The sequence below is a fragment of the Bos indicus x Bos taurus genome, chromosome 16, assembly GCF_003369695.1.
Source record: "Bos indicus x Bos taurus breed Angus x Brahman F1 hybrid chromosome 16, Bos_hybrid_MaternalHap_v2.0, whole genome shotgun sequence".
NCBI lineage: Eukaryota > Metazoa > Chordata > Mammalia > Artiodactyla > Bovidae > Bos > Bos indicus x Bos taurus.
The window spans coordinates 48,632,211-48,651,427 of NC_040091.1; the positions used below are offsets into that span (position 1 = coordinate 48,632,211).

At 49.6% G+C, this 19,217-nt stretch overlaps 1 protein-coding gene across 3 annotated transcripts in view; it reads left to right on the plus strand.

Annotated features, from left to right (window-relative positions):
* Window positions 1-14: 14 nt before the first annotated feature.
* The window catches only part of CEP104 (centrosomal protein 104), a 40,193-nt gene continuing 20,990 nt past the window's right edge, over window positions 15-19,217 (plus strand). Inside the window, exons 1-6 of one of the 3 annotated variants that reach the window (XM_027565095.1) lie at window positions 15-264; window positions 3,526-3,651; window positions 15,106-15,279; window positions 15,671-15,809; window positions 16,914-16,976; window positions 17,261-17,337. In XM_027565095.1, coding sequence (XP_027420896.1) covers window positions 3,539-3,651; window positions 15,106-15,279; window positions 15,671-15,809; window positions 16,914-16,976; window positions 17,261-17,337 — 566 coding nt within the window. In that variant the 5' untranslated portion in view covers window positions 15-264; window positions 3,526-3,538. Of the gene's footprint in view, window positions 265-401; window positions 604-3,525; window positions 3,652-15,105; window positions 15,280-15,670; window positions 15,810-16,913; window positions 16,977-17,260; window positions 17,338-19,217 lie in introns of those variants that run through there. The other 2 variants (XM_027565097.1, XM_027565096.1) reach the window with 2 other exon arrangements.

The following is a 19,217-nucleotide window of genomic DNA, read 5'->3' on the forward strand; positions in this document are numbered from 1 at the left end:
CTTGTGCGCAGGCGCAGCGCGACGGGGGCGGGGTCGCGCACGCGCGGAGGCCCGGGCGGGCCGGCCTGGTTGTCATGAGAGCGGCGGCCGCGGCCCGGGCGATGGGCGCTGGCCGCCGCGGCTGCTCCTCGGCTGCCACCGCTACTGCGGCTCGGGGGTGTAGGCCGGCCCGGGGCGGGGGCGGAGGCGTTGCCTGAGGTCCGCAGAGGGTGCGGCGCTGCCGAGGGCCGGCGGAGATCCTGGGTCTTGCGAGTGTCCTGACAGGTACCCGAGCGGGCCGGGGCGGGACCGACGTGCGGGGTTTGGAGCGGCGGGGCTGGGTCCACTCAGGCCTCCGTGGGCGCGGCCCGCGCGCTGCGTCACCGCCCGGGCGGCCCGTGGCGCCTGCGCTCGGTCCCTGCGTTGGGCGGCTGCGCGAGCCCGGCGACCCCCGACTCCGTGCGGGCGAGGTGGGAAGGAGTCGGCTCCTGAACCTCGTCTGCTCCGAGGACTCTCTGGGGCACTTGGCGAACCTTGAGGTTGCTGCACCAAAAGCCATTTAACTGTGTGCCATTTACCGTAAACCGTTTAACTGTGTACTACTTACATTTTCATAAGAAAAAAGTGAGTACAAGTTTCGTCTCCTAAGCCTTGTAGCAAGACATTTGGAAGTTGCTGAATTGTTTCAGTGTAATGTAGCTATCCAATTTCCCTGATGCAGAGTCAAAAGCTGACTCCGCAGGGATGCCGAAGATGGAGCCTGCGCTCGTTGTGGGGAGAGGACCTCTGTGCACCCGGCCAGCTGGGGCCCGACAGAGCTCCGGTTCTCCCCAAAATGTTAATGGTGAATTTTGTAGTGCCTGATACTGGAGTCCTCAGTGACATCCCAGGTCTCTTACAGAAGACTTGAAGGATTATGCAGAAAAGATTCTAGGGTACAGGGTGGAAGGAGGTGGCCGGAAAAGAATCCTTCTCAAATACCCAAACCGAGGTAATAACGTTGCCTCTGCCGTTCCTCGGCACTTCTCCCTGGCTCCTAGATGCCAGGGCTGTGGTTGGAATGTGGGGAATCCCCAGCACAGGGCTCCCACCCTGAGCTTCAATAAGTTTGGCTGGACTTTAGAATCTACCACATGAAGAGAGGGTTAGAATGGCAGATTGGGCTTGAGCAGGGTCCCTCAGGCAGGGCAGTGCTCCAGGTCGAGAGGCCTGGCTACTGTCTTCTAGAGAAGACAGTGGATCCCTAAGAGGGGATGTATTCAGTCATCCTTCCAAAGGTGGGGCCAGTGACACTTGGCACGGAGGGGTGGGGGTTAGAAGTAGATGGGCTGGGGGAGGTATGGAGACCGAGGGGAAAATCAGCCCTGGCTGTGAGCCTGAACCCTAGCGCGTGGGAGGAGCTGCAGGCTGGGTCAGACTGGTGCCCGTCTGGCGTGGGAGCTGGAACACAGGCCACGATCTGCAGTTGCTGTGGATTAAGTCACACACTCGTCCGTTTTCTGTGCCTGCATTTCATCAGTTTCTGGGTTGGTTTGGTGTTCCTCTACTGTCCTGTGACATCCTTCAGTGAGCTTTGTATACCGAATGACTGGGATCTTTAATAGTGGTTTCTCATTCTGTTTTTAATGCGTCTGTTCATATAGTCCAAGAAACCTTAGCAAATGCCGGCCAGCAATTAATTTGTCAACATAGTCCTTTTCAGGGTCTCAATAACAGTCACAGGAGCATCCAGATCCATCCTGAGCACGTTAAAACAAGCATGTCTTACGTGGGGTGTGCTCATGCGTTACCTCCTCCTGAAAATCTCAGTTAATAGTGTGTCCCACCCCAGAGAACCTTCTGGAGAAGGCTTTATGCTCTGTGTTTTTGAGGGCTCTTGGTTGCATACTGACCCTTCAGCCAAATCAGCCAACTGCAGAGCATCAACGGCCTTAGTAACTGGGGAGTCAGTGGGAGTCTGTGAGTTCTTTGGGCTTTAAGTCCTGATGCTCACAAGGTGGGGGTCCCTGCCTGTCTCAACACTGCTTCCTCATGTCAGCCCCACCCCCTGCCCAGAGCTCCCCGCTACTCTAGCAGCCGCCTTCCTCCCCACCCTCCTCCCAACCTTTACTCCCTACCCCTGATGCTGTGCTGCAGCTCAGCCCCCGCAGTAGAGTCCTGGGACTGAGCACCTTGGTCCCGTTCTCATGGCTCCATCCCTGAGTCAGTTTCTGAGGAGGACGTGGAAGTCTTGAACTAACCAAGCTGGGAAACATGCCCCACAGTCAGGGGCTGAGGGGTGCAGGGTGTGGGGAGGGCGGAATCATGGAGGGAAATTGGGATTGAGGTGCTATTTTCAAAGGAGTGGGTAGAGCTGGACATCATTACAGCCACGCTCAACATGATGGTAGGTAGCTGTGAGCCAAGCCAGGTGTGATTTTTTTCTCCTGAGAGAAAAAATCATCCAGGCAATACTTACCCATCTCCCCACCATTGGCCATGCAGCCTGGCCCCAGGAGCACAGTTGTGCACAGAAGGGTCTGTCTGTGGTTCTGCTCTGCCTCTGCTGGTCAGCATTTTCAGGTAGCAATGATCATGCTGTTGATTAAACTGCCCCTTTCCCCCTTATCTTTGTATAGCTGTTTAACACACTGGTTTATTAGTTTCCTAACTAATTTGAAAAACTTCATATCCATATCTTAGCAAAAGACCTTGTTTTTGCCATAACAGAGTAACACAAACTGGATGAATTAAAGCCACAGAAATATGGAGGCTAGAAGTCCAAAATCAAAATGCACGTGTGCAGGGCCACGCCCCCTCTGCAGATCCTCCTGGCCCCTCCCAGCTCCGGTGTCCAGGTGGTCCTGGTGCATGTGCAGGGCCACGCCCCCTCTGCAGAACCCTTCTGGGCCCTCCCAGCTCTGTGTCCAGGTGGTCGTGGTGCACCTGTGCAGGGCCATGCCCCCTCTGCTGGCCCCTCCTGGCCCCTCCCAGCTTTAGTGTCCAGCAGGGCCACAACCCCTCTGCAGAACCCGTCCTGGCCCTCCCAGCTTAGGTGTCCAGGGGGTCTTGATGGCCTTGGCTTGTAGGTGTGTTGCTGCAGCTGCTTGGCCCTTGTCACTTGGCTCCTGTCTGTGTGTGTCCCTGGCTCTTTACTGATAAGGACACAGTCGTGTTGGAGCAGGGCCCTCCCTACTCCCATATGACCTCCTCTTAACTTGCACGCTGTTCCTAGACGTCCTGTCAGCGGTCCCGGGAGTGAGGACTTCAGAGCGCTTTGGGGACACAGTGCAGCCCACGATGCTGCTCAGGCTCTTTGGACATGTTAGTGTATTTGGGAAAAGTCACGGTAACGTGAATGATACTGTTAAGTAGTATCAGAGGTACCTTAGAAATTACATAATAGAAACTAGACTGTTTCAAAGCAATGGGACAGTCTGACTGGGCTGTGAATTACTTGTGTGTCAGCGAGGCGAGAACTAACATGTAAGTGACACTTGTGACAGTGTCACTGTGTGCCCCTGAGTCCCTCAATTTTGAAGCCATCTCTCCTGCTCTCGCACACAGCCCGGCTCGCAGAATGCCCCACAAGATTGGATTTGTCGTCGTCAGCTCATCTGGACACGAAGACGGCTTCAGTGCCCGGGAACTGATGATCCACGCACCGACCGTCAGCGGGTGGAGGTCACCGAGGTGGGCAGGATGAGGGACCGTGGAGGGTGGGCTGTCAGGGGCACGTGGGCTCTCTCGGTCTAAGTGCTAATGTTGTTACAACTCAGATGCAGGACCACGCAAGGGTAGGGTTGTGCCACCGCCTCACCCATCTAGTTACATGTGGGACTCTTTTCTTTCTGTTTTTAATGAAAATTTGTTGAAACTTTTCCTCTTTAACCCACATTCACTTAAGTGTGCACACACGGAAAAGTAGAAGGAGAACTGCCTGCACCCCCAGCCCCCCTCCCGCACCCAGTTCCCTGATTGAGGGCCAGTCGGCGTTCTCTGTGCTGGGTGGTAAGGATTTTGCATCTCACCGCTGTCATGTAATATAGGACCTCAACCCAGAAAGTCTCTTTCAGATTGGTCTAGAATGTTTATTTGTACACCTTTAAAAATGCTCGTTACTTGAGTGATGTAACACTAGTGAGTGTTTTTCAGAAACGTTTTCCCGAGAAGCCTTCTTTCTTCCCCAGAGGTGGGGCAGAGTTGGTTATTGGGCTGCCCCGGGGCTTGATCGGGCTTCCCAAGTGTTGTCAGCGTTGGCCACCTGAGGCCGCTCACCTCCCGGGTCCGCGCTCCTCGAGCCTGGTGTTCCAGGTGCCAGTAGAAGGCTGACTGTTGCTCCTAAGTCACGAGTGTGTGAATCTGTATGACATTTACACTCAGGCATGTACTCGTGACTTACATTTACTCAGGAGGTATATTGCTGAAAAGTTGAATGCAAATCCCATTTAAAATTCAGACGCGTTTTCCTTTCAGAGTTTTTCAGAAATGATCATGCAAAACAAAATTTAAAGTAACATGACAGTTCCAAATTATATAATGGTTCTGACCCCTGACGTGGGCCTGAACGTAGCCAGCTGAACAAATGAAAGGACCGTGGGATATCAGGTGAACATTTTTGCAACCAGTGCTCTTGCTCCCTGATTTTCTGTAATTGGGTTTCTACCTCTCCTGGAACATTTATCCATGTGCAATAGGCGGTATTTGCTGTCATTCCAACACCTCCTTACTCAGCAAATAGGTAACTGGGGGCCATGCACTCTTTAGCCAGTAAGTTAAGTGATCACCATTGGGTGGCTACTCCTTTGGCTATGGAATCGGCCAGCTCTTCTAATGGTGGGAAGAGGTTTCTGATCATGTTCGTTGGCACCTACTGTGATGGGAGGAGAAGGACTCTCCCTACAGAGGAAAACCCAGGGTCATATACTGTGCCTCCGAGAAGCTCCATATAAGGCAGCTAAGGAGGTTTAATAGGGTGGATCCATGGGGGGTTTCTATTTTGTTATGAAGAGAAAATAGAACAGCGAATATAGCAAAAGCACGCTGTTTTTCTACACTCCAGCTATGGAGACAACAAGGTGTCCAAGCATGGGGCCATTACCCGGACTTCCACATGTGAAAGTAGCCAGGAGGTGATGTAGGACCCCCTCCTCAGGAGCGGCATTTGTGGGCTCGTTTGTCCATATCAAGGAGTCATTAGCGTCATTCAGCCAAGCCTCAAATACGACGTTATCACATACTGAGAGTCTTCCTAAATACAGGGGTATGACAGCCAGCTAACACACGGTCTGACTCGCGTCGGCTACTCCAGTGTCGTCTGCATGTATATCCAAGAGAACTTGAATTAAGCCACATAACAGGGCACATGAATTTCGTATTCTCACCTTATAAGAGGGCCCTACAGAACAGTTAGGTACAGAGTGGCATTGGGATTCCAGAGAAGTCACTTACATGGTGAGTAAGGGGTCACTGCTGTCATGGACAGGTCAAGGTTTCTGGTGACAAATCCAACAATCAGAAAGGCACCCCTCTTTCCCAGGAGATTGGGAAATGTGTACAAAAGTGGTGTCTGTCCAAGGAAGAGCGGGGGAAATAAAGTTAGCAGCAACGGTGAGAAAAGGGCATAGGGGCCTGGTCAGTCCTGGTCACCCGTCTCGTCAGATGTTGTCTGCTTCCATTCCTGGAAATCGGTGCTCTCACATCACCACTTGTTGGTGTGCAGGGCCATCCACTCAGGGCTTGGTGCTCTCTCTAGGTGTGACATGAATCCAGGAGCTTAGCAGCACAAGGGTTGATTAGCAGTACCTGATGGGGCCTTTCGAGTGAAGTTGAAGGGAGTCCTTCTGGAGGTGTCTTTTCCGGAAGGTGAAATCTCTAGGTTGCAAGGTGTGATGCTCACAGCATTCGTCTCCTGGGAGCCTGCTGTGAGAAGGTTATGCTATTAAAGCATGATTGCTGTCAATGGAAGCAGTAAGGCCCTTGCAGTATTGAAGCACGTCTCTGTTTATCAGCTGTAGGTCAGAAGAGGCAGGACTGGCTGTCCTGGGCATCCTCTGACCATCTCAATGGGTGAGTGTTTGAGTTCCCAAAGGAGTGGATCTAGGGGTTTATAGGGACCAACAGCGATGCTTTTGGCCAAGGAATTTGGAAGATCTCTACAAATGTTGCCAGTTGGGTCTTAGTAATGTCGTTAATGCATTAGATTAGCCCTGTGGATTGAGGATGGTAAGACAGTAAAAGTGTAAAACCGACCAGACAGCACAGACCCACCTGTCCAAGTGTTCAGCTACTGAAGTTCAAGGGGTTCCCCTGGTATAGATGGTCTTTTCTAACAGGATCTCAGCCACAGAAGAAGCAGTAGCCTGTCTACAAAGGAAAGTTTCAGTCCAGTGAGAAAATGTGCAGCTCATAACTAAACATGTTTATGTCCCTGAGATGGGAACAGCTGAATAAAATCCCTTTGCCAGTCCTCACATGGCCCGTGAGCAGTTTAATGCAGTGCAGACAGGCTTTCCTGGGTTAAGTTTCAGACAGATGAACAAGTAAGGGGGGCGCTTTTCACAGCCTTAGTAGTATTGTCCCTCCAATACTGGCTCGTGAGCTCTGTCGTTTTTCCAGTAGACAGTGGCATCATGCATGTACAGTGGGCACTGATGGGGACTCTGGAGCTTCTGCTAGGACCAGATTGTGGTTTGGCCCAAACCAAGAGTTCTCTTTTTATCAAGTCAACAGTTATTCAGTTCCCAATATTGTTTTTCCTTTTCTGGGGCCAGTTGTTGGGCATTTCTAGTCAGCGTTCCCAAATTGTCCTCTGGGGCACATGGGGCTGTCCCTTTGGACCACGATAGAGGTTTAGCCAGAGGTTCCTTTGAGAGCAGCGTTTTGGCAGAAACGCCAGCAAGGTCGTTTCCTTTCACTTCCAGGGAGTCAAGTCAGGAATGCCCAGGGACCTTGACAGCAGCCAGGGCAGGTGGCATGGGTATGACATCTAATAAATCTCAGACATAAGAGCCATTTTAAACTTTATTCCCATCAGAGGTAGGTCAACCTTGCTGTTCCCATATCATCCCAAAGTCATGGGCAACTGCACAGGCCTACAGGCTCTGAGTATAAATGCCAGTGGTTTTGCCCGTGGCTGCACCCCGAGTGCCAGTGAGAGGGTGTGCTTCCTCCTGTTGGGCTGAAGCAGACAAGGGTATCGGTGCTGCCTTGACAGTTTTGAGAGGCGCTGCGGCAGCAGCCCCACGTGGTATCTGCCTTTTCATCCTGTGAATAAGAACCTTAGTAAACCACGGGAAATCTGCATTGGCCAGCGGAGTCTCCTGTGAGTTACTGCAGAGTCAAAGGGATGTGTTGGTGTGAGCCGTCTGAAGGAGTTTTGTCAGTGAAGCGGGAGAGGAGTAGCAGGGGTGAGGTTATTACAGCAGGAGTGAGTTATTCAGGAGCAGTCAGAAGGAGGGTTTCCAGGAAGTAAGACGGCTGGCGGGCCAGCATGGTGAGGATTCGAGAGAGCTTCAACTGCACAGGCTACAGAGATGGTTAGAGGAACCCGGGGATTAGTTTTTGGTGCCCGGAGTGGCTCTGAGACAAGGGGGCTGTCCCCATGGCACAGGGTCCAGCTGTCGGCCGTGATACCCGATGGGTCGATGATGGTCCCTGTGTTTTGGGGCGAGTACTCCAAGGGTGTTTCCCCCTTCCTCATGTCAGAGAGGAAGAAAGGAAACTGATAACTGGGATGTCCAAGGGCAGGGCCCTTATTAAACTTCTCTTTAAGGCTCCAAAGGCAGTATCATCCTGATCTCCCCAAATAAAAGGACCAAGTTTGTTGGTTTTTAGAAAACATATACGGGCTGGGCCTTAAGAGAGAAATTTGGAATTCAGTTTTGACAGCAGCTAGCTACCCAAAACACCTTGTAATTGGACTGAGTTTCAGGTTTGGGGAAGTTGAAAATACTGTGAAGCCTACAGGAATCTAAATGTGGCCTCATTCTAAGATCAGGTGCCCTAAATACTGAACCTAAGTTTGAGCAAATGGCAGTTTTTCCTTAGAGACCTTGTGTCCCTTTAAAAGGTTTAACAAGTGAATGCTGTCTTCCTGTGAAGTTTTAGAGGAGAGCACAGAAGCAAACCATCCATATATTTTAACAAAGTAGAGCGTACAGAAAACTTTATTGTCCAGATGAGCCTTTAAGTTTGGAGAAGTAAGAGGGACTTTCAGGGCCTTTCCTGGTGGTCCAGTGGTTAAGACTCATCCTCAGGAAGCAGTCCACAGAGCAGTCACAGGGTGATTCTGCTCCTGGTAAGAACGGATGCCGGTCTTAGATGGATTTAGGGACCACAGGGTGCCAGGGGTAACGACGTTATGCATTCCAGAGATCCTGGACAGACCTCCATGCTCAGCCATTGCATTTCTCACGGGCGAAACAATGCTGCAGGGACTGGTACGAGCGAGCATGTGGCCCTGGCTTTGAAATCTTCTGCTATGGACTTGATGCCTCTAAGGACCTCTGTTTAATTATAAGGTATTGATTAATTCTGGGGAGAAGTTTTGAGGGATATATTTAAATATTAATAGGAGAACACTGGATTCTGTGAATTTCAGTTGAAGATTTTTCATATAAGGAGAGCAGTAGCCAATCCAGTGGTGACCAGTGATTAGTGTCCTTGAAATCAGCTCTAGTACATCTGAGACCGAGCAAGTAAAAGATAGTGGAGGTCTTTCATTTCACCTGGTTGGCTATTTTGATGGCCAACAGTTCCAATTCTAGACCTGTTTCCCCCTTCAGGAGAAAGACATTCCAGGATGGCACTTTCCTGAGAAATCTCTGCCCCTGCTCGAATAGGGGTGAGAGAACTGAAGGAGGAAAGAGTACGTGTCTCTCAAACAGCCTGGACGAAAGGGATCAGCTTCCAAGATGGGGACCTTCTGGGGTTTGTTAGCAATCCCCTGCTTTTGCAGCTGTTCAGCACTCTGAGGCAGGAGCTGCCTGAGAGCAGTGGGCTGAGCACCGAGAGTGTGGCTCTGGTGTCAGTGAGGACACAGATTCCTTCCCAGTCTGGAGGGTGGTTTCTCCAAGCCAATTAGAAGGTTTGGGAAGAATACCTGTGGTTCCTCAGAGCCTGGTGCTTGGGTTAAGAGGACATGGAAAGGTTGTTTGGAGCGTGGAAGGCACCTGCAGTGCCTAAGCCCTAAAGGTCTTTTTGTTTTTTTCCCCCAATGTCCTGGCTTTTTGCAGTAATAGCAGAGACCAGGGGTTTTGTTTTTGTTCGGAGGTGTGACGGGGGCTCTATTTGTTGAAGATTAAGGATGTTAGTGGCTTTCCTTTTGGTTGACTCATCCAGGGCTCAAACAAGCTGGTCTACCAAAGTAACCAGACCTGGAGTGGACATGGTTTTCCATTCCATCCTGGTCCTTTTAACTGAAAGAGAATTCCTATTCAGCCCATTCATGAACACAGAGTTGGAGGCAACCCAAATGGATTCAATATCCAAAAGAAGACCCGTCATTCTCAAGTCAACTATAGTGGTCGTGAGCAGGCTTTATAAGTTTCTGCATGCAAGCCTGAATTTTGTCCCAATCATCAAGATTAAGAAAACCTTTGGAAACTGTTCTGTGAAAATTTCTAGCAAGTTCTTGGGTTTCCTGCTGTCAGTCAGAGTCTGTTTCTCCAAATCCTTTTCAGGATTTTCCCATCAGGCAAGTTTCACGCAATGTCAGGCCTGATGGACATAAACGTGAGAAGCTAGGTTGCTAAGTTCAGAAGTGTGCTGGACTCCTCAGCAAATGCATGGGGGTCCTCAGTTCCTTTGGGAGAATCTCTGACTGTAGCTCAAAGTTCAGCTTTAGTCCAGGGACCATTAAGAACCTAGGGATTTAGCATCTGGACCCCTAAAAGGCTTAGCTTTCAAGGGGCAGGATTTAAGTTCAGGGAAGGGGGAAATGGGGAGGGGTTTGGAGAAAAAGGGAAGTTCAGCCAGAGGGGTGGGGGTTGAGGGGTGCAGAGGAGCAGACAGTGAGCAGAAGGGGAGGGAAAGCAGCACAGGGTAGGGGCAGGGGCCTCAGAAGCCGGCTTGTCTTCTTTCGATTGTTTGTTTGCCCCCACTAGCCTAGGAGTGATATTTTGTAAAGAGGCAATTTTTGAGTCCAGAATGTGTTTGGAAGCTCCAAGATATCAATTAAAATAAGCATCCCAATAAGGCTTTTTCATTTGGTTCTGAGAGAAATAGGATTGGGGCAGTTGAAAGTTCCCCAAAATGGCTGTTGATATTCTGAATTACGTGGGGGTGAAGTCAGTCCATTTAGTTAAAAATGTGCCTGAGGAAGGACCATAGTTTTTAAACGTAAAACCAACCAGGATCCCTGAAAGGAAGGCTGTCCCTGAAGTATTTAGGTGACCAGTGTCCCATTTCTCAGCTTTTTTCAAGAGCAAAAGAAAAATCCCTAAATAGTCTGATTTCAATGGAATTTTACCAAAATTCCAGCACACTTCCAGCAGGGAGGACAAGTTGGGGAGTACCAGCCAAAGGGGAGCCTGGTGGGAGTCTGTGGGGTCAAAAAGAATCGGGCACACTTAGCAACTAAACAACAACAACCCCCCAGAAGGACAAAGCCATCCCAAAAAGAAAAAAGGCAGGTCCTGGGTAAAGCCAAGAGCCTAGCCAAAAGGAGCAGCTCGACCTGAGAGGAGCCTTGCTGGCTGGCCTGGAAGGAGGAGGACTTGAAGGAGGGGAGCATGGGGCAAGGGCAGGGCCCCCTGCAGTTCCACGGTTCATCTCTGCCAGACCCCACTTCTTTTTTTTTTTTTTTTTTGATATAAATTTATTTTAACTGGAGGCTAATTACTTTACAATATTATAGTAGTTTTGCCATACATTGACATGAATCCACCACAAGTGTACATGTGTTCCCCATCCTGAACCCCCCTCCCACTTCCCTCCCCATCTCATCCCTCTGGGTCATCCCAGTGCACTAGCCCCGAGCACCCTGTCTCATGCATCGAACCTGGACTGGAGATTCGTTTCACATATGATATTATACATGTTTCAATGCCGTTCTCCCAAATCATCCCCCCCCCCCCCACAGAGTCCAAAAGACTGTTCTATACATCTGTGTCTCTTTTGCTGTCTCGCATACAGGGTTATCGTTACCATCTTACTAAATTCCATATATATGCATTAGTATACTGTATTGGTGTTTTTCTCTCTGGTTTACTTCACTCTGTATAATAGGCTCCAGTTTCATCCACCTCATTAGAACTGATTCAAATGTATTCTTTTTAATGGCTGAGTAATACTCCATTGTGTATATGTACCACAGCTTTCTTATCCATTCATCTGCTGATGGACATCTAGGTTGCTTCCATGCCCTGGCTATTATAAACAGTGCTGCGATGAACATTGGGGTACACGTGTCTCTTTAAATTCTGGTTTCCTCGGTGTGTATGCCCAGCAGTGGGATTGCTGGATTATATGGCAGTTCTATTTCCAGTTTTTTAAGGAATCTCCACACTGTTCTCCATAGTGGCTGTACTAGTTTGCATTCCCACCAACAGTGTAAAAGAGGGTTCCCTTTTCTCCACACCCTCTCCAGCATTTATTGTTTGTAGACTTTTGGATCACAGCCATTCTGACTGGCATGAGATGGTACCTCATAGTGGTTTTGATTTCCATTTCTCTGATAATGAGTGATGTTGAGCATCTTTTCATGTGTTTGTTATCCATCTGTATGTCTTCTTTGGAGAAATGTCTATTTAGTTCTTTGGCCCATTGTTTGATTGGGTCATTTATTTTTCTGGAATTGAGCTGCAGGAGTTGCTTGTATATTTTTGAGACTAATTCTTTGTCCGTTGCTTTGGTTGCTATTATTTTCTCCCATTCTGAAGGCTGTCTTTTCACCTTGCTTATAGTTTCCTTTGTTGTGCAAAAGCGTTTAAGTTTAATCAGGTCCAATTTATTTATTTTTGCTTTTATTTCCAATATTCTGGGAGGTGCAGACCCCACTTCTGAACACCGTGTGACGTAAGCCTTAAATAAAGCAGTCAGTTGTTTTACCCGCAGAATGAGCTGATTGCAGAATGGCAGAGAAATTGCTTTTGGGACAGGCACGCTGGGGAGAGTATGGGTGAATCGGGACAAAGGAGAGAGAAGAACCTCACTTTATAGGGAAGAGGAGCAACTGGCAGGGGCTGCTCTGAAGCACAGTCCACTGGAGGAGAGAGGAGATCAGGGTGATGACGGTGTCTCTGTGGCTGGGGTGAAGGGAGGGCGTGCCTAAGGCTCCCCTCAGGGACCCAGCTCCATTTTATTTTTTGTATGTCAATTTAAAAAATTTTTTAGAACTTTTTATTTTGTGTTGAGGTATAGCTGTTTAACGATGTTGTGATAATTTCAGGTGAACAGGAAGGGCCTCAGCCATACATATACACGTATCCATTCTCCCCAAACTCTCCTCCCTTCCAGGCTGCCGCATAACATTGAGCAGAGTTCTCTCTGCCATACAGTAGGTCCTTGTTGATTATTTCCTTTAAATATAGCGATGTGTACAGGTCCATCCCACGCTCCCTAACTGTCCCTTCCTCCGCACCTCCCCAGCAACGGTAGTTCATTCTCTAAGTCTGTGAGTCTCTTTCTATTTTGTAAGTAAGTTCATTTGTATCATTTCTTTTTAGAGTCCACATATAAGGAATGTCATATGATATTTCTCCCTCTTTGTCTGACTTACTTCACTCAGTATGACTCTCTCTAGGTCCATCCATGTCCTGCAAATGACATTATTTCATTCTTTTTAATGACTGAGTAGTATTCCATTGTATACATGTAGCATATCTTCTTTATCCATTCCTGTGTCTTGGCCATTGTAAACAGTGCTGCAGTGAACACTGGGGTGCATGTATCCTTTTGATCATGTTTTTCTCCAGGTACGTGCCCAGGAGTGGGATTTCAGGGTCGTATGGTAGCTCTAGTTTTAGTTTTTTAGGGAACCTCCATACTGTTCTCCATGGTGTCCATACCAATTTACATTCCCACCTACTGTGTAGGAGGGTTCCCTTCTCTGCACTCCTTCCCCAGCATTTATTCGTGGATCTTTTTGATGATAATCATTGTGGCTGATGTGAGGTGATGTCTCATTGTAGGTTTGATTTGCGTTGCTCTAATGATCAGTGATGCGGAGCATCTTTCCATGCGCCTGTTGGTCATCTGTTGTATGTCCTCTCTGGAGAAAGGTCTGCTCAGGTCTTCTCTGGCTCCATTTTGCATGGGGTTTCCCTTCATTGCTTTTACAATGTATTGTCCTTTCTTTTAATCAGTTTGAGGGGTAGTGTTGATTCATCTATAAACTCTCAATAAGCTACCTTTGAATAGCTAAATCATAGCCTTTTTTTTTTTTTTTTTTGGTTGCACTGCATGGTTTACAGGATCTTCATTTCCCAATAGGCATGGACAGGCATCAGACTCTGGCCACAGCAGTAAAAACGTCGAGTCCTAACCACTGTACCACCAGGGAATTCCCATAGCTTTTTTTTTTTTTGAAGGGTTTTAAAATACACAACTTCAAAATTTTGTCAGTAGTCTTAGTTTTCCTTAAACAATTTTGTAGTTGTTTTTTTTAATAATAAAGGATTTTTTTCACACAGATTACTGCGTCCCTATGTCTAGAATGGTCTCACCACCAATTACAGTGTCTGTGCCCTGCATTGAGAAACAGTAAACATCATAAATGTCTACAGCAGCCTTGGCCAAAGGGTATTCGAAGCTGAGTTGCTAGGTTCCCCATTTCCTGGCTGTCCTGCCCCACATGTGTCTCTTTTAACAAAAGTGGCAATTTTGAAAACTCAGTATTAGGAAACCCCAGGGATCTCACCCCCAGAATAAGAGTGTTCTGTCTGTCGTCACTGGCCCCACTTTCTCAGTCAAACACAGAAGTGCCCAGAGCCCCATCTGCTCAGCCTAACGTTCCTCCCTGTGCACTCCTTCTGTCAGGACGGGCAGGAGGCTGGCAGGCGGGGCGGGGAGCTGGACGGGGAGCGTGTTCGTCTGTGTGGTGTCTCACGCCTCTCGGATGCCTGTGTGCAGTGTCAGGTCACCTGTGAGGTGCGCAAGTTCAGGCGCAGGGTGGTGTGTGCTTGGGGTTCCTCCCCGAGGGGAGGTTTTCAAAGCCATGGGGTCGGGGGTATGCCCCACGCACGGCGAGTCTGCATAGGGAAGGGAGCCTGGAACCCTACCCAGGGCATAGACAGGACAGGAAGGGCCAGGTCAGGACCAGAAGGTGCATGTCGTACTTGGCCTCGTGGAGGTCAGTGACCTGTGATGTTGGCTGAGGGGGAAGCTAAGAAATGAGATGGGGCCAGGAGAGCAGGGATGGGTCACAGGAGGCTCCCTGGGCCATCTGGCGTGTGTGTGTAGCTGTCTGGAGGGGTGTAGTGAGGCAGCTGGGAGGAGAGGCGGGAGAGGGCCATGCGGGCCAGCCGCCAGGTCACCGCTGCGCTCTCAGGCATCGTGACGTGTGCTGGAGGGGCCCTGCCTACTGCCCCATCCTCAGGACTTCCCCGGCTCCAGTAGCCCCTGGACACCTGCTGCTGGGCACACCCAGCCTGGCCTGCTCGGCACACGCCCCACCCACTGTCAAAGCCTAGTGTTGTCTCCCTGGTCATGATTATGTACTGCGCATTGAGGTTTCTGACGGCTGTGTGCCTTCTGAGCAAAACTGACGCTCCAGTGGGGTCAACCATAGGCTTCTCCTCCAGGCTGCTGAAACAAGTGTGAGAGGCACTCAGGACATATTGCTCATTGCTCACTCCACTCGGGACTCTATAAAGCGAAGGGTTTCCCCAAGTGTGTGGGTTCCAGCAGGAAATCCTCTGGCTTACTTGGACAGCCTCTTGTTTATCTCGTGTGTCTATCTCATGATAAACTTTGGGTTTCATTTCAAACCACAAACTAGCCGCTCCAAGTTTGATTCACTCTGGGGGCCCGGCAGACCCCACTCTGAGTTCCAGCTGTGACTGGAAGGCTTTGAGGGGGCCAGGACCAGGGCCCCTGCAGCGTCAGAACCCACAGAGCTGCCCCATTACCTGGACGTGTGGCTGGGGACTGCCTGAAACCCTCCATGGTGATCCTGCAGGAAAACAGGACTGTGCTTGCTTTCAGGTTTTGCCAGTTCCCACAAGAAATTGTTCTTCAGATGGTGGAGCGTTGTCGAATAAGGAAGCTGCAGCTGCTCGCGCATCAGTACATGATCCCCAGCAAAGTTGAGTTCTACATCAGTGAGAGCCTGCCCGAGTACTTCACCCCGTATCAAGCAGAGCGGTTCCGGAGGCTTGGGTAAGGGTGGAATTTAGCGTGTATAGTGGGGATGTCTAGCCTGAACAGTTTTGCCTCAAAGTGGGTAAACACTGCGGCATCCCCCTTGCCGTGGTGCTTGCTCACACCCTCACGTGTGGGTCCGGATCTCACAGCTTGTGCACACCTGCTGCATGCCAAGCGTGTTCACTGAGCAGCGTTCCCGCTGATCGGTCGTGTTCAGGCTGCTTTTCAGATGCAGAACTTGTCTGGAGAACACTGTTTAGAGTTTGACTCCTGGACTTTGCCCAGGCTTTGTTTTTTTTCTTTCATTCCAAGCCTAACTTGCCTTGGAACCTGTGGAATTCACTGGGAGCCAAGGACAGCGCGTTTCTGCACCGACGTGGTTCCATAGGTGTGTTCTTTCTTCCAGCTACGTGTCTCTCTGTGACAATGAGAAGACAGGCTGCAAAGCCCGGGAACTGAAGTCGGTGTATGTGGATGCAGTGGGGCAGTTTCTGAAGCTCATCTTTCACCAAAACCACGTCAACAAGTACAATGTGTATAACCAGGTGAGACGCATGGGCCTGCCCCTCAGTGGTGTCTCCCCTCATAGAAGAACCTGCACTCTTCCTTCAGGGTGCTGTCTGTGGGGCAGTGCTAGGCTCGCTGGAGCTGTTCCTCCGATTCAGGGCCACCAGTCACATGTGGCCGTGTATGCTGGGGGCGTGACTGGTCCACGGGCATGGGCTGTGTGTGTCACCCAGACTCAGTAACAAGATGAGACATTTTGAATGTATTAAGTTTAAATATATTGTTACAATCAATTTTATCTGTTTCTTTTAAACTTTGTTTTACTCTGCCAAGTAGAAAACTTAAAATTATCTGTGTGGCATCATATTTCTATTGGACAACACTGTTCTAGGTAGACTTTTGTAAGGTAAATACCCTGATGGAAATTGGGAAGGTGATTTCATGTGGCAAGCAGTCCAGAATCTCTCTGGTTCCCTTTCTGTTGCTTTGGCATAATTAACACAGTGGAAATCAGAGGCATCAGAGCAGTCTTTTTAATTGAAGCAGATATTTATAACACTCCTTGCCCCTTCCAGAGGCACGCAAGTGTTCCAGCCAGTCAGAGTTTATGCTGAGCAGGTGAGCTGGAGGAGAGTCTGAGACAGAGTCAGGTGCCTCGTCCATGCATGACAGCAGAGTTCTGAACCGTCTCTTTCCTCCACTTCCTCTCCTTGTTCACCAGGGGTTCCTTGGGTTTTAGCTCAGCCTCAGTGATTCTCAAGGGCAGGGGCATGTCATGGGAGAATCACTGCCTCGGACAAACTGAGCTGCGTTAATGTCGGTTTTCATTCATTGTCTAACTTACCACCATCAGGTAGATATGATCCCATTCTTAACTCAGGTGGATGTTTCAATATAAGGCTGCATTGAAACTTTGTTACTGTTTTAACATCCTTCAAACATTAAAATAGCTACTTGATTCAACATTAGAATATTATGTAATTTGAAAATCATTAATAATTCTACGTTAGCATGAGATTTTGCAATTAGTGCATTTAGATGTACATCATCCCATTTGATGACAGGATGAATCAGAGTGTTATAAAGGGGTTAAGTCCTGTCTAACATTTATACTTAATTTCTGTTGGTGAATTCTCTCTTAGGTTGCTTTGGTTGCAGTAAATATCATTGGAGACCCTGCAGACTTTGGTGATGAAAGCAATATTGTAAGTCTGGGAAGTTTCATTCCTAAAGAGAGACATTTATTTCTAACAAGGAGGGGTCATTCATTTTTGTCACAAAAGTGTCATCCTATAAATTTTCACAGAAGTGTCTGGTGACCAGCTCGCAGGTGATTTTTCAGCAGCTGTTGTTTTAAACTTTCCTTTGCTCGAGAAGTTTAGTTGTCCCGCCAGCAAACGGGATCACCAAAGCCCCTTCATATCATATCATCCCTTTGTTTTACGTTGTTCCTTTTCCTCTGAGATACTAAGCGGAACTTCCCCCACAGACCTCCAGAGAGAAGCTGATTGATCACTACCTGGGGCACAATGCGGAGGACCCAGCTCTTGAAGGAACTTGCTCTGGGTAAGAGCCCCGCCCGCCCCAGGCCGTAAACTTCTGGGACTTCCTCCCTGGAAGCCAGCTCTAAAGGACCCTGGACTCGGGGGCCCCAAAGCGCGGTCTGGAGCTGAATAAGCCGCTGATGGGATTGTCGTGAATACACTGCAGATTAAGGTCACCCTTCTGTTTAGCACATTTCATTCAGCACCCTTCAGAGAGGACTTCATTTCCTGTGTGGTTCAGTATCACCAAACAAAAGAGCCGTCAGCCATCCTTTGATGTTTTAGTGGCACAGGTAAATTCATAGACGGAACAATTGACCAAGATTGTCAGTTACTGAGCTTCATCCTCCCTCTGCTCAGAGCTTCAGTCCTTAAGGGAGTGAGACCTGCCCGTCTCCAGGTTCTCCTGCGCACCTCTGCCCGTCTCCAGGTTCTCCCGAGCGCCTCTCCACGCTCTGCATGCGCGCAGTTGTGCAAGACTTAGCCATCCTGCTGCCTCTTTAGCAGGTCAGGCTTGGAGGGCAGAGCTGAGGGTACAGCTCTTTCCTCCCTGTGTCCCAGCACCTCTCTGGGACCAAGTCCTCAGCACCCTGCCTAACAGCACCCAGCCTAAGGAGAGAGGAATTCAAAATGACACCCAGGGCCCCATTTCTGACAGCAGCTCCCCAAGAGTGAAAGGATAAGATGCTTAGAAAAGATAAGATGCCTCGATATTAGTAGATGGTGTTTGCCCATGACCTGTGGTGTGTGTCACTCCATGCTTACGGGCACGTGGTCAGAACAGCCGGCTCTTCTGTTTGCATCAGATGTGGGGTCAATTCTCCAGCCTGTCACTCGGAGCCACGGCGATACCAGTCATGCGCCCGGCAGACAGTGAACCTGTCCCCACAGAGCTCCCCAGCCCCTACAGGCCTGGGTTTCATGGTCCCCGCAGCCTGAGTGAGAGGCGGACCAGGGGTCGCCTCAGGTGGTGGTGTGCGTGGTGCCTTGGAGTGGAGGCCACGCTTACAGTTCAGTGTGTAAGAAGGCACAGTGCAGGGTGAGCCATCCCACCTACACAAGCCACGCGGATGCCTCCCCTTGTCAGGTTGGCATGAGGAGCACCTGGGGGAGGCGGGCACTGACAGCAGGTGCCGTCTCCGCTTCCTTCAGCATCGTGGTGGCACCACCTGCAGCTCTGCCCTCGTGAGCAGAGATGACCAAGCTCACTGATGGCTCAGTATCTCTGATAAAAGCCCTCTGGGGAACGGTGACTTCTGTTTAAATCAGTTCTTCTTCAAGTTAGCCACGGGGGACAGCAGACTGCAGCTTCCTGTCCTGCTGCGCCCCCACCCAGGGTTTTCCTGAAGGTGAAGTGAGGTCTTAGCAGGTCACGGGCCACACCTGAGGCTGAGTCCACAGGCGCCACTGGGGCATTGTGAGTGATGGGCACTGCTGACGCTGGGTGTTCCAACATCATCTCAACCTCTGTAGGGTTCTATGGTAGAATGAAGTGTTGGTTTCATCTCTGGAGCTTCAGGGCAGAGCAAGTTAGATTTGAGAATATGGTATGTATTTAGGTAAAAATAGTCACTGTGACCTTGGGCACATGGAGACATTCTGCTGGTCAGTCCTCACTGAGGTTAACAGAGGTGCCACGGCCACCGTGCCTGCTGCTGTGCCCACCAGTACCTGAGTCAAGGCATGCAGAAATAGGATGATTTTGAAAGGGGACGTGGTCCCCTGTCCTGCTTGAATTTATCATTAATCAGCTAAACTTATGACAGATAACATCTTTAATAAGTTTCCCAGCACATAAGGACCCCCGAGCCAAAGTTAACAGGAAGTGTTTACGTCTGATTCCGCAGATGGGGAGGTTCTGAACCACGTCCCTAACTCTTCTGTTGAGGAGTTAGATCGGTG